This window comes from Cariama cristata, unplaced genomic scaffold, assembly GCF_000690535.1.
Source record: "Cariama cristata isolate BGI_N322 unplaced genomic scaffold, ASM69053v1 scaffold31837, whole genome shotgun sequence".
In the NCBI taxonomy this organism is placed as follows: Eukaryota; Metazoa; Chordata; class Aves; order Cariamiformes; family Cariamidae; genus Cariama; species Cariama cristata.
Genome location: NW_009626558.1, coordinates 3770 through 17093, shown reverse-complemented (window position 1 = coordinate 17093; position 13324 = coordinate 3770). Strand labels below are relative to the sequence as shown.

Genomic DNA, 13324 nt, shown 5'->3' with positions numbered 1-13324 from the left:
CCTCAAGCAGATCAACACTCCCACCTAATATGGTGTCGTCTGCAAACTGACTGAAGGTACAGTTGATCCCCTCGTCCATATCATTGATAAATACATTTAAGAGAACTGGCCCCTGTACTGAGCCCTGGGGAACACCACTTGTGACCAGCCGCCAACTGGATTTAGCTCCATTCACCACCACTCTTCGGGCCCGGCCACCCAGCCAGTTTTTTACCCAGCAAAGTGTATGCCCAAACAAGCCATGAGCAGCCAGTTTTTCCAGGACAATCCTGTGGGAAACAGTGTCAATGTTTGATCCTGCTTATGCAAGGTCAGGGTGTGTGTTGTTTACCTTCTCTGTGACACAACATACTTAGTGGAGTTGCAAGTTCTCTGCTAGCTGTGGAGAGTGTTCTCATTCCACTGGTAAAGACACATAATCGTATAGCGGAGCCCTACTGCCTGGAAGCAGTTGCATTGTGCTTCAAAGAGATCGGTGAATCTTTATCTGTGTATGTCTTCACAAGTGCTTTTTTAACTATAGAAGAAGTGAGACTGTGTGGCCAAACTATATAGTGCATGATTTTTTAAGACTCCTGAACTATTACAATGAAATGCAAATGGAGAGGCATAAAAATAAGAAGTGGAATGAAAGAAAAATAGCTTACATGAGACATGTTGGAGGAAGCATAAAGCTGTCTATTTCAGAATTCTGGATGGAAAACAAATTCAAGTGTTTCTAACCCTCTTCAACTTGAGGAAGAACGAACTTTTTTTCCTTCCAAGGGAAATCATTACTTTAGAGATTGTTTTTTATTTTTTTCCTTGACTGCCAACTAATCAAAATACTCGAGTGTAGTTTGTAGGTAAATCTATTTTAGACGTTTTTGAGCTAGACTTTTACAGATAAAAGGTTGGCCAATCACAGTTATTCTACATAACTGAGAAGTAATTTTTTAATATACTTGAAACAGAGTACGGAGGGTCTGTCCTTTAAACAAGCATAAACTGCGTATTTACTTATACTTACTGTCAGCTGGTCTTGAAGCTCTGGGAATATTTTCAATATTCTGTTGCATATAAAGTCCCCAAAGTAATTTTAATTATCATTCGCAGGGTAAACAAGGTCTCTATAAACTGGCTCTCTAAGTAGGCATTATCTTGGGTTTGAGAGTGTGTGCCTTCATGTGTCAAACACTGACCTGCAAAGAAGTACTTGATAGAGGCAAACCCTCGTGCAAAATATGTAAAGAAAAGTAAGAGATGAAAATATCGTCCTTCCTTTCTCACCTTTCTCTGCAAAAGAGAAACAAAGCTGTGATGTGTTGAATAACTATCGGACATCTCTGGGTTTTTTTTGGTGGGGTGTGTTTTCTTTTTTTCCCCAATGCTTTATACGTGTCAAAAATGTACTGATACAAACTTCTTGCAGATTGTTTTACCAACACTTGTTGCAGTCATCCTCTAAGCCATCCACTAGAACTGGAAGAAAATAATGCCATCGGTGTTCGGAGAGCAGCACAGAGACGAATGAAAGCGGAGTTAGGAATTCCCATGGAGCAGGTAAAGGAAGGAAGGAGAAAAACGAATTCTTGCCACTGTTTGCCAATTTACAGGCTCACTGCACCTGGCAGACAGAGTCAGTCTGGAACCTAAAAATGAATTTAATTCTGGAGATGTAGAGAACTTAGTGAATTTGAGACTTCTTCATCTATATTCCAGCGTTTAAAAAGCTGGTATCACTAAATGGTATTTTAGAATATTCCACTGCTCAAACTAAATATGAGCCAAAGAGTAAGTGACACTGTAAGGATCGCATTGCTTCAGGTCTGTGGGTGCCTACGTGTTTTCCAGCTGGGCCTGCTGTCCTGCTTGCTCAGAGGAAGGCAGTGTGCCGGCCTGGAGAAGGCTGATGGCAGAGCGCTGTACACGTTCTGGAGCTCTTGGAGGGCATTGCTGTGAGCTGCTGCCAGCATCCATGTACAAATCCCTTTGCAATCCCAAGTTTCCTGTGGGAACTAGGCACTAGGCACTCAGTGTTCCTTCCAGAGCAATCACACAGCCCGCTTCTGGTACCTTCCTTTCTGGTGGCAACTTGGGAGTGCACAGAGAGCAGGGTGAAGCCAGCTGAATTATGCTCATAGTTGAAATCTCTTTCCACGTTTTGTAACTACATACATTTGTGTCATGGGATGTGGGAGGAGGAGTGGGCTACTGGGAAACATGATGTTTGTTGTCTCTGGAATTACCCGGTCTGCACCGTTTTGTAACTACATACATTTGTGTCATGGGATGTGGGAGGAGGAGTGGGCTACTGGGAAACATGATGGTTAGGTCGTCTCTGGAATTACCCAGTCTGCACCTTGCACAGATCCCTGGTAGATGGGAGCTGTGTGTGGTCTGTCAGTATGCGGTTCAGAACTTGGCTTTTTTACTTGGGAGGTAAGGGGTAGGGGCAAGCATTTGTGTTCATCAGTGCTTCAGCAAGTGTGCCTTAATGTCTGGTAAACATTATTTGAAACTTACTGTGTAGAAGAAATCCACTCAAAATATTAAGGGTGAGTCTGACTAGAGAAGTGCTGTGCAATTCATGTCATCAAAGTGCAATAAAAATTTTCTGTCATAATAATTCTTTGTGAAGAAGGACATTGCAATTGTACACTTGGGGGAAATATAATTTTTCAGGAAGAGGATAATAGCGGATAATTCTACTGTAATGCCTAGCACTGCAGTTGTTCTCATTTGGCACTGGTTCTGACGAGTGTTTTGGTTCTAGGTAACTCCAGAAGAAATCTCCTATCTGACACGAATTCACTACAAGGCCAAGTCTGATGGGATCTGGGGTGAACATGAGATAGACTATATCTTATTTCTACAGAAGGACGTAACGCTGAATCCTGACCCTAATGAGATCCAAAGCTACTGCTATGTGACACAGAAAGAACTGAAACAGCTCTTGGACAAAGCTTCCAAGAATGAAGTTAAGATTACTCCGTGGTTTAAACTAATTGCAGAGACCTTTCTTTTTAAGTGGTGGGATAACTTGCATAACTTGAACAAATTCGTTGATCATGAAAAAATACACCGGATGTAAATAGCTGGGGTAAAAGATGCTGAAGGCTAGCAATGATGTGCTGTCTCATTTACACTGTGGTAACTCATGGCTCCTGAGTGCAGAGCATTGGTCACCTGGAGCCTGTTAAACAACTTTATACAGAGATGGTTATAGCCAATGTTTTTTCTTCTGTCCTCACTTCCTCTTCCCCCCAGCCTTGTTCTTCCTGGGCGAGTTAAGCTTGATCTCATGTGAAATGGGTAACGGTAATGTAAGAAACCCCTGGGTTCATCTTTCTCCGTTCCCTGGTGTGATTCGAGAGATCCTCAGCCTGCATGAACACAGTTTGCTCTTGCTTGCGTAACTGCACACGCTGGCAAGGGAGCTTGGGTGGCTCCTGTCTGGCTCATTTGGTAGAGCTGGTATCTTCCCAACTCTACGTGATGACGCCTTCTAAAATAGTGATTACAAAAGAATTTGAGTTCTGCATTGATGTTGAGAAGACTAGTTGCCTGAAGAAAAAAACAATTAATTCAAAGTAATCAGGATGATTTTAATTGTAGAAAGCAGATCTCTTCAGGTACTCTATAATTAACCAAACACATAAATGCTTCAGTAATTGGATTGTGTGAACTGAGTTTCACTTTGAAGTGCTGCAATATGTGTCATAGCTTTAGATAATAAATATCGAGGGGTTGTTTGGGGTTTTCTCCCCACCACCCTTTTCTGGTTAGTTGATGGCTCAGTACTGGACATCACTTAAAAAAAAAGGAAAAAGGGTTAATTATATCAAATGTAAATGGTACCTATGTAATACCAGAAGTAGCCTGTCTTTGGAGAAGGGATATAGGGATATGCATTAAATGACTCTTCTCAGTCTTCCAGAAGATAAAGGCATCTTGATACAAGCTTTTTTTCCTGCGACATGTACTGCAATAGTCCTTCCTGAACAACTCAAACCCCTTGAACTCCAGAATTCAAGACCAACAATTCATGGGCTTATACCAGGTCTTAATTTCAGTTAATCAGAAATTGTACCAGAGTGCAAGAGCTAATCCTTTTGATCTTGCAGTTAATTGCTAGTAACAGGAGTAAAATGAAAGGCTTTTTTAAATAAGGCAAATAACCAAGGGTATCTCAATTTGAATTAAACATTTTTGGTTTCATTTTTGTTCCCCCACCCCCCCCAGCTTAATTGTGATTTCTTCTGTTACCAGACTAATCAACCTAGATTTCTTAAGTTAACTTCTCCTAGAGAGGCACCTTGATGAAAAAGGATGTTTTTCATACCACTTCTTCTCCTTGCATGTCAAACATGGTTATAACTAGTCTGTGCCTGGTTTCAAGGTAAAACGAATTTTTTCCAGTTTCTCTTTCTCATCCCATTTGTGACTGCAGCACTGAAGCTTCTGCGTGCCAGCATCTCTAGTGGTTCAACACTTACAAGGTTTTAGAGAGAAGTTTGTTGTATGTTGGCCTGAATTGGTGGATTGTCTTGAAGCATGTAATAGTGGGTGAGGGAATAGCGATGCCATGTAACAGCTCTCTTGAATTCAGTGCAGTACCAGCCACATTACCCAAGTAATCTATTAGAGTACTTTTCAAATGCTTAAAATACTTCTAAAATAAAATATTATCTTAAAAGGTAAGATTATGATTGAAATACCTAAAACCTTGGACTGTTGGTTTTTTTCCAGACTTTGAGACACCTGGAGAATAATCTCTGTCATTACCCCACTAAGAACAACAACGTGCCTATTGAACATCACTGAAGCAGTGTGACGGGGAGTAGCAGGGCATAAATTTCTTTTAAGAGAGTTCTGCTTTTCTAGTTCAAATGGCCAGCTTGGAGCAAAAGCTGACAAAGCATATCCTGAAGTAGAAATAATGTGCATAAGGAAGCTGGAAGCAAAGTTTTGCTAGACAGTTCTTCAAAATCCCTTAAAAGTTTTGATGTTAAAGTTTTTCTTGACATTGGACTTCTTTGCAGCATTACACTGTGTTTTTAATAACAAATTTATTACACGTAGATGATTAGGGAAGCAACACAGATTTACACCTAATGCTTCAATATGCTAAAGTTGACATCTCAACACTCTTCTTACCTTGTTGTATTTAAAAACCCAACCATTTAAGGATTCTTCTCCCTTTTTTGGTTGTTTGTTTTTAACATGCATATTTCATTGGATTCCTGTTTAATCTTTAAAACTGCATTTTAAATCTATTGTTCAGGCAACAGATTTATAATGCCTAATTTTACTAACCTCTAGATAATCCTACCTCGTTCTTCACCAACTAGGGACAAAAAGGGAGTATTTCACATTTGACAATATATTTTGCCTTGAACAGATACAGATTTTTTTTGTCTATCCGCTTCTGAAGAGACAATGCCTTCCTAAGCAGAGGATGACAGTAGCATAACTGACATGCACTCAGGACAAAATTTCAGTCTTATCCTCATTTTCTACCTATCTGAAATACTAGTATTAATCTGAAATATTAAAAGCTGTAAGTTGTACCTTGCCTGCCCATGCTGGTTTAGGTTATTACAGATGGCAGGTCAGTACTAAAACTGCCGTTACTTCTCCAGCGTCAGTCACTGTGTAGCTTAGTAAACTGGCAGTATTTCTCCCATTCATTCAGGACGGGTTCAGTGCAGGAGCACCAACTTTGTGCAGTACTCGTCAGTCTCCCATTACTTCCCCACCGATTATCAGCCTTCACCTGCAACATAAACTCATCACTTATGATACATCAAAGAATTCACTTGCACACAGCAAACCGAATGTTACTGATATGCAGTAGCTTATGAAGCTATGCATTTTTAATTCTGATGGTAGCTTCATTAACAAATACTTCAAATTTCTAGATTTAACCTCATTTTAAATGTAGTTTTACATAGCACTTTACATGCTTTACTGCTACATGAAAGTCAGGAGTAAGAAAATGGAATTAAGTATTTTTCATGTCCATTTAGAAATGGTTTCTGCCACTGGTATCGACAAATTTCTCACGGTATTACTTGGAACTCCAAGGTATCAGAACTTTCCCCTCTCTAAGCTTCAAGTATCTTAACCACTAACACAAACCCATGTACTTTTTAAACACTGTATTACTAGAAAGGAAGACAGGACTAGAAGTTAGTCTTAATAAATTCAGTTTTAATTCAGAAGACTGCTTATCTCCTCTGTGTTTTACCAGACTTTCTCTTCCCAGCCAGCAGATGTTTTGGCTTCAAGTCAAATATGTGTCTGTCCGACTCTCCTTTCCTGCCCAGGCGATTCATTTTCTTTTGAGCTTTCTTTGCCATAGTCTTGACCTTCTTCACCATCTATTTAAAAACAAAAAAACATGCAGAGTAACTTCCTCAGAGACTCAGGTAACTAGCTTTATCTTTTAAAAAACCACTAAGCTCGACGATTTTAACAAGGACGTTAACACCCAATGTATGGCACCATCTGCAACTCTGGAACAGTATCACTGCAAGTGACACTAACCCTCTGTAGCGACTCTTCTTTTTCCACTACGCTAACAATACGATCGCACTATCCCTGGAATTTCTGACTTACTGAAGGTGGAACTCCACAGTTTGTAGAACTCTTCCTTCATACTTGCATTTAGAGACCAAAATTTAAAATGTACTTCTTTAGTCTATTATTACGTCTTATTTGTAAGAACAAACTAGGCATTTTTTAAGCACAGAGAGTTCAAATGAACAGAAGATGAAGCTGCAAAGAGAAGAAAGATGAACTCTGTACAAACATAACCAGCCTAGTAAGAAGTTTCCCAGAAGATGGTTTAAGTACAATCATGCTGTTTTAATTTTTATAGAGGTAAATAACTTTAACAAACCTTTTCATCACGAAGACCAGAAACATCCCGTGGTGTGCGAGAGGAGCTGCGACTGCGTGCCGCAGATTTAGGAGTTTCAGACTCATCGCGTTTACGTTTCCTTGTGACGCTACGGGACCTTCTCACATAATGTGCCTGAAAATCAAAACATCACTTTAATCATCAAAAACAAAACAAATCAGCTCAGACAGCCTCCATTTCTTATTAGACTAATATGAAAAAAAAAACCAAGAAGTAGACTGCTGTGATACATTATATTGGTTATTCCTTGGTAACATAAAGACCTTGTCAACTGTTGGTTGCTGCCTTTCTGTCCTACAGCAATATCCACATTTCGATGAATATTAGCATATTCTTTTCACAATTATTAACTGCAGTTTTCTGATTTTTTCTGAGTAGACTCGTAAGTACTGAATAAAAAGACATAAAGTAATGGATAGCAATATTGAAGCAATTTTGCAACAGCAAAAAAGCAATGAAGAAACCTGCCCTCATTAGTGTCCTGTTTACAGGACAAAGCCCTGAAGAATTTCAGATGTGAAGACTTGCCATCCTACAGCATAACTATTAAATTCCTTCTCACCAAGATCGCTCCTAAATGAACACAGCATGTCAGCTCCAAGAAGCATAAATCCTTGCTTCAGACATGGAGTGCTGATATTCCTTGTTTCCTAACTCCTTGTTGAGTTAAAGTTGAGTTAAAGAATCTGAGGTCTCAAGATCTAAATAGCCATAGTACTGCTGGATTTGCTGTACAAAATGGATATTTTTTTTAATTTCTGATAAAATGAAATGTCTCCTGAGGGCAAATCTGTTTGAAGTACTTTAGCTGCCTTACATCTAAAGATGACAGTTGCCCTCGAAAACTTCAATTACAACTCACAGAATTAATGAACTATAAAAAGATAAGCCTGATCTGTCATTATTACTATTTCTGACACAGTAGTGTCTCATCCAACAAGCGGACTTCAAAATTAAGCACGTTTAGCCAAACTCCATTCTTGAATCCTATACAAATTCCAAAAGAGTTCTAATAGAAAGCAGTGCATATACATATATATATGTGATTCTTGATAAATGTTAGTTTATTTGTTCAGCCTATTCAACATGTTTTGATCACGTCACTCAAAAATTCCAGTATCAACTGCCTCATCTCTGTTTCCTATTTTCTCCTTAATAGATCCCCCCTCTCTCTCATGCCATCTGTAATAGGCATTTCAAATGTGCTCAAAGAATTTTAGCTTGTAATGAAACTGATCTCTTAGATAAACTTTGTGTTTAATTATCAAAAACTTACATCATCTTTGTTAGTCATGTCGAGTCCAAGATCAGTCATTTCTTTCTCTAGCACCTTCCGCTGGACCTGTAAAAAGACAGTTACGAAAAGATGTTTCTTTTGAAAAAGTATGGTTCCATCTTATTTTTTGTCTTAATATACCATCATAAGCCCATTATATTCACTACCTATTTATTCCTTTGGCACATCCCACAAGCAGATAATGAAAGTCCTAACTTCACATTTCATTTATTGCAACTTAAGTCTCTTCACCCATAAATCCTTCTTCACAGGATTGCAACGTCCCAGCATTCCCTCACAATCTTTCAAATAGTTTGCCTTTTTGGGGGGAAAGTGACAAAGAGGTATTTCAGTCAGAAATGTTTCCTTCTTTCCCAAAAGGCTTTGAGGGGAGTAAGAAATACTGGGTGCAAAATTAACTAGACTCATTTTCTCAAAATGTCTACTCATCAGTTGACTACTTTGCAATTGTCCTGGACTGGTCACAAGAGATTCTGACATTAGAAAGAGTGATACTTAGCTTCCAAAAACATACAATCTTTTCCAGCATAGGGAGGGCCCTTGTAACAAATTTTACATGACTGTGATTTTAAGTAATTATGTAATTCTCCTAATTATTTGAATTTCAAACAAACAAACAAACAACAATAATAACAATATACGGTGCAGCAACCTAATTAAATGAGCCGAACTGTATTCTTCAAAACTTCTTCTGCAATACACATGGTGTTTTACAAAACAGGCAGTTGTGTGACAAAACAAAAAGGGCTACTCTCACTAATTTGGTCTGGCCTCCACAACTAAGTAGTGACCAGAAGTCCCAAGAAGGACAGAAGGAAGCAAGTGGCAAGTGAGAAGGCCAAACACGAGAAAACGCTATCGGTTCCACTACCCAATATTGTTATATGTTTTCATATAGTTATTATACATCAGCAAGGTTTTATTACAGAATATGTTCTATACTTGCCTTTTTAGCCGTTCTAGGCATCCTCGGACCTCGAGTATCTTTTTCCTTTGACTGCAGGATTTTCAGTTTCTTCTTTTCTCGGATCTGTTGTGCCAACTGTCGAATTTCCATCATTTCTTCATCTTCACTTTCTGGTTCACTGTCATACTCTCCAGCAGCTTCTCTCAGCTCTTCCTCTTTCTCTAATTCTTCCAGTTTCTTAGATTTTTGAAGAGATGAAATGAGAATCAAGACACTCATCAAATCCTTGACTTACAATCCTCAAACGTTATATTTTTGCATGACCCAGGGCCATGACAGCATGCAGACCCTTCAAAGAAGGAATTACATTACTCGATAATGACCCCTCCAGCCACACTTAATGCAGCTGGTGATACAAATTACTGTGAAATTATGGGGCACATTACTATGCAGACTTATTTGATCAGATTGCGTTATAGTTTGGCGTATTTGTGTGACTGCTCTGAAGCCACCCTCTGCATGAATGCTGATGTCCTGTACTGTGAACTGTGCCAGCTAGCTATGCCATTTCTGAAAACAGACTGAAAAAACCCTTCACTCTCTACATTGAGCATGAGTCTGGAACACCAGCAATTCAGATGAACCCAACTGCATAACCAGCAGGCTCCCTAGTCTGCACTCACTACTTCTTAACAACCAGCAAGAAATAAGAACAGTGCTCGTTATTAAATAAAAATGTTACTAATTGAGAATTCAGTCCATTTCCTTTAACATCATACTCCAGTAGACATAAATTTGACAGGTGAATTTCGTATTATTAATAATACATAAAGTTCGACAGCTACATTCCTTCTGGCTGCAGTCAAAGAATGAAGAAATATAACTCCTGCAAACCTCATATTTTAGGATGGAAAAGATAAGATCACCGTCATTCTGACAGGGTAAAGCAATTTTCCATTCTTCTGAAATTCTGTCCTTGATCATTCAGAAAACAGTACCTTTTCCCATGGCAAGTGCAGGCAATGTAAAAGAACTTGTTATCACGACACATAATTTTTCATCTACAAATACTGTAATTTACACTAGACAAATAAAGGGATAAAGAGGCAAGAAAAGTATAAAAAAAATAATGGAAAACTCACTCTCATTATATCCGGATCAATGTAGTCAAGTATATTGTGACCTTCCCATATCTCCGGTATCTTATCATATTTTTCAGATGAATTAATTAAGTCCCAGTATTCTTAAAAATATAACAAAAGTTAATAAAGAGACAAAAATTAATTTCAAAGAATGTTCAATGACAGAAAACAACACTCAGATCAGAATTTAAAAAAAAGTGCCATATCCCTAAGTGGCAAGAATTCAGTAGCATCTCTGACATATTTACAAATAGTTCTGATCTCCTCCCTACCGCCAAATATTGTTCAATACCAACGTGACCCACTGCCAAGCCATAATAAACAACAGATATCCAGCTGAAACAGAATACATGCAGTCTCTCTCACATCAATACTTTCTTAACAAAGACAGCATCAAGAATTAATGAGGTAGTACAACAGAGAATGGAAGGGAAAATTGAATCATCAGACCAGTCATATGTCTGTGGCTCTAAAACGGGAAACAACTGAGTGACAATACAAAACAAGGAACAGTCACTGAAGATCACCAGTTCTGGAACAGAAGTAAATGATAGCATGGAACAAAATGGTGGCATCAGTACTTGGTTGAAAGGAGTCAGGTTTAGGTATTCTCCCTTAAGACTGAAAAGGCCAAACTTTACTGCTCAATGGTAATACCGATTCTTACATAATACTTACTCTGAAGATCCAAAATATAATCATCTCCCATTTCAAGTTCAAGATCTCTCTCCTGCAAAGACATACATGGCTTTATATACCATCTAATTTAAAATCTATGGGCTAATATAGCAAATTTAAAATCCATCTGATGATTTCCTAATTAAGAGATACCACTTACCAATTTCCTCCTGGGTGTGTCTACTTCCATCCGTTTCTTACGTGCTACTGCTCCCTCAGGTATAAAAGGCAGCCGCTCCTGAAATTAATGCAACAATCCACCCCAATAAAAAAAGAGGAAAAAATTTTGAATCAGTTTTTTTATACTGCTATAAATCATGATTGCAGAGTAATGTATTTCTAAAGACTACAAAATCCCAAGCTGACTCTCCCACCAGCAGTTACAGATAAAAAAAAAAAGCACATTTCACCATATTAATCCGTTGACATGTTAAGACAAGAGAATTCTTATCCAGCTTAAGAAGTACTGGGAAATACGCTAAAAAGTGTAAGCATGTAGCCTACCTTGTTATCTCTTTTGGTTGGCATGGCCAAGTGTAATCTATTCAATACTTCATTCACTTTATTTCCTTTCATTTTAGTATCAACACGATGGGCCAAGAGTCTGTCACAGGCCTGCAAGTGCACATGGCAACATTAGGCAAGGAATGAAGCCCTCCTGATACAATAAATGACACAGCAGGATTTCAATCCCAAATATCTAGCTTCACATCTCATCTTCTGTCTAATGTCTTATCTCTCTAGTTCTCAAGAAAGCACTGGATTATTTTGTAAAAAAATATTATGGGAAGATGCATACGATCTTTTTTTTTATTACAGTGAGCTGACAATAAGAAAAATCAACAGGACTCAGCAAAAATTCACCAACTTTTTTTAAAATTACGATTTGTCTTAGACATAATTTTCCATTTGCACCCATGTCCACTGAGGCTCAATAGGCTACAAAGGATAACATGCTTAAAGTTTATCACTATAATGCACAATTTAATTGAGATTAAATTCATACAAATGAGGCAAAAGGTTAACTGTTCATTTGGAATGAAACCGAGAGAAAAGAGACCTACCTCTGTTTTAACTTGGATTACACCTTCTTCTGTTAGAGTACTTGTCTCTATCACAGAAAATCCTTCTGCTTCAAAAGTTTCAAATATTTTCTAAAATGGAAATATTATCCCAAAGAATGATGTTCTGTCCACTTCTTAATAAACCAATACATTAAAAACAGAAATCTTAATCCAATATCAATACATGCCACTTGTTACTGTTCTATTAGGACGTGTTTCTAAAAAGATGATAGAAACTTTACAACTACAGTTCTATTTAATCTGTTTCTTCTTTTATAAGCAAGTAACTATTTTCTAAAAGTTATCTATAAATGACCCATAAGAAAAAAAAAAAAAAAAAAAAAGGAAGAAAAGACTGAGAGAAACACAATTCTTCTACTGCAACTGTTCAGCAACACCGCTCCATCCAGTGCTCACTGTCTCTGAACTCTTACTGAAACGACTATCGAACAAGGCTATTCAGGCTTACTTCCAACTACAGTAGTAATTGAAAGCTTTCACAGCATCAGAGATTTCTGAAACCACTAAGGACTTGGTTTCTGTTAGGCATTTACAATATTCAGGCAAGGATACATGTTAGGCAGTACTTAAGAAAGATATGGGTCAAGACCTGGAAAGCTGCTTTCCATTACACTATTAAACAGTTAGATACAGAAATGATCATGTAAAAGTTTTTGCCCGATACAAATTACAGTCGTCCATGATGCTTGCGCACAATATTTTTGTAAATGTCAGAAGACACAGAGAGAGGTAGGAGAAGTAGTCTAACCTGACTCTCTTCAGGTAGTTCTGCAATCCTCTTCACATCACATTTGTTTGCAACAATTATAAGTGGCTAATAAAAAGAAAAAAAGAATCATAATTCAAGTTATCATGTTATAAAAACCTGGAGTTTATTAATAATGTAAACCAAACCTACCTTGTTAGCAAACAATGGCTTAATATTTCTGAAGAGTTCTACTTGCTCCTCCAGGCTATGCCCACACTGCTCAGACACATCCATCACGTAAAGCACGGCAGCACGAAGATGTGCAAGTGCAGTTATAGCCTGCATCTCAATGGTGTTCCTATCCTCCAAAGGATGATCCAAAATACCAGGAGTATCTACTACCTAAAATTAATGTAATTAAGTCATGTGTTATTACAGGATAATTGATACACTATTTTAGAACATGTGCTTGATTTCTCATCAATACTCTCTTTTTTAAGACAGCAATATTTTTTCCTTTCAGTCATAAGAAAGACTGTAAACTCAGCCAAACTGAGAATGTGAAAATGGGGTAATGGGAGAAGAATGAGGTTTCAGAATAACCAACACTCCAAGTATTG

General features: G+C 38.0%; 2 protein-coding genes across 2 annotated transcripts in view; one reads left to right on the top strand and one right to left on the bottom strand.

The window, feature by feature from the left end:
* Nucleotides 1-1411: 1411 nt before the first annotated feature.
* LOC104164680 (isopentenyl-diphosphate Delta-isomerase 1-like) lies at nucleotides 1412-3197 on the top strand (the record flags this gene model as incomplete). Its single annotated transcript, XM_009704087.1, has 2 exons — nucleotides 1412-1542; nucleotides 2756-3197. Coding segments are annotated over 2 exons (449 nt in total), but the record flags the coding sequence as incomplete, so codon positions are not given.
* Nucleotides 3198-6174: 2977 nt separating this feature from the next.
* Nucleotides 6175-13324, bottom strand: part of LOC104164679 (nucleolar GTP-binding protein 1) — a 10423-nt gene continuing 3273 nt past the window's right edge. Inside the window, exons 6-16 of the mRNA XM_009704086.1 lie at nucleotides 12915-13106; nucleotides 12765-12830; nucleotides 11996-12085; nucleotides 11436-11546; nucleotides 11092-11169; nucleotides 10932-10983; nucleotides 10254-10354; nucleotides 9151-9348; nucleotides 8184-8249; nucleotides 6887-7021; nucleotides 6175-6365 (exon numbers count right to left, since the gene is read on the bottom strand). Of these exons, the coding sequence (XP_009702388.1) occupies nucleotides 6213-6365; nucleotides 6887-7021; nucleotides 8184-8249; nucleotides 9151-9348; nucleotides 10254-10354; nucleotides 10932-10983; nucleotides 11092-11169; nucleotides 11436-11546; nucleotides 11996-12085; nucleotides 12765-12830; nucleotides 12915-13106 (1242 nt within the window). The 3' untranslated portion in view covers nucleotides 6175-6212. The remainder of the gene's footprint in view (nucleotides 6366-6886; nucleotides 7022-8183; nucleotides 8250-9150; nucleotides 9349-10253; nucleotides 10355-10931; nucleotides 10984-11091; nucleotides 11170-11435; nucleotides 11547-11995; nucleotides 12086-12764; nucleotides 12831-12914; nucleotides 13107-13324) is intronic.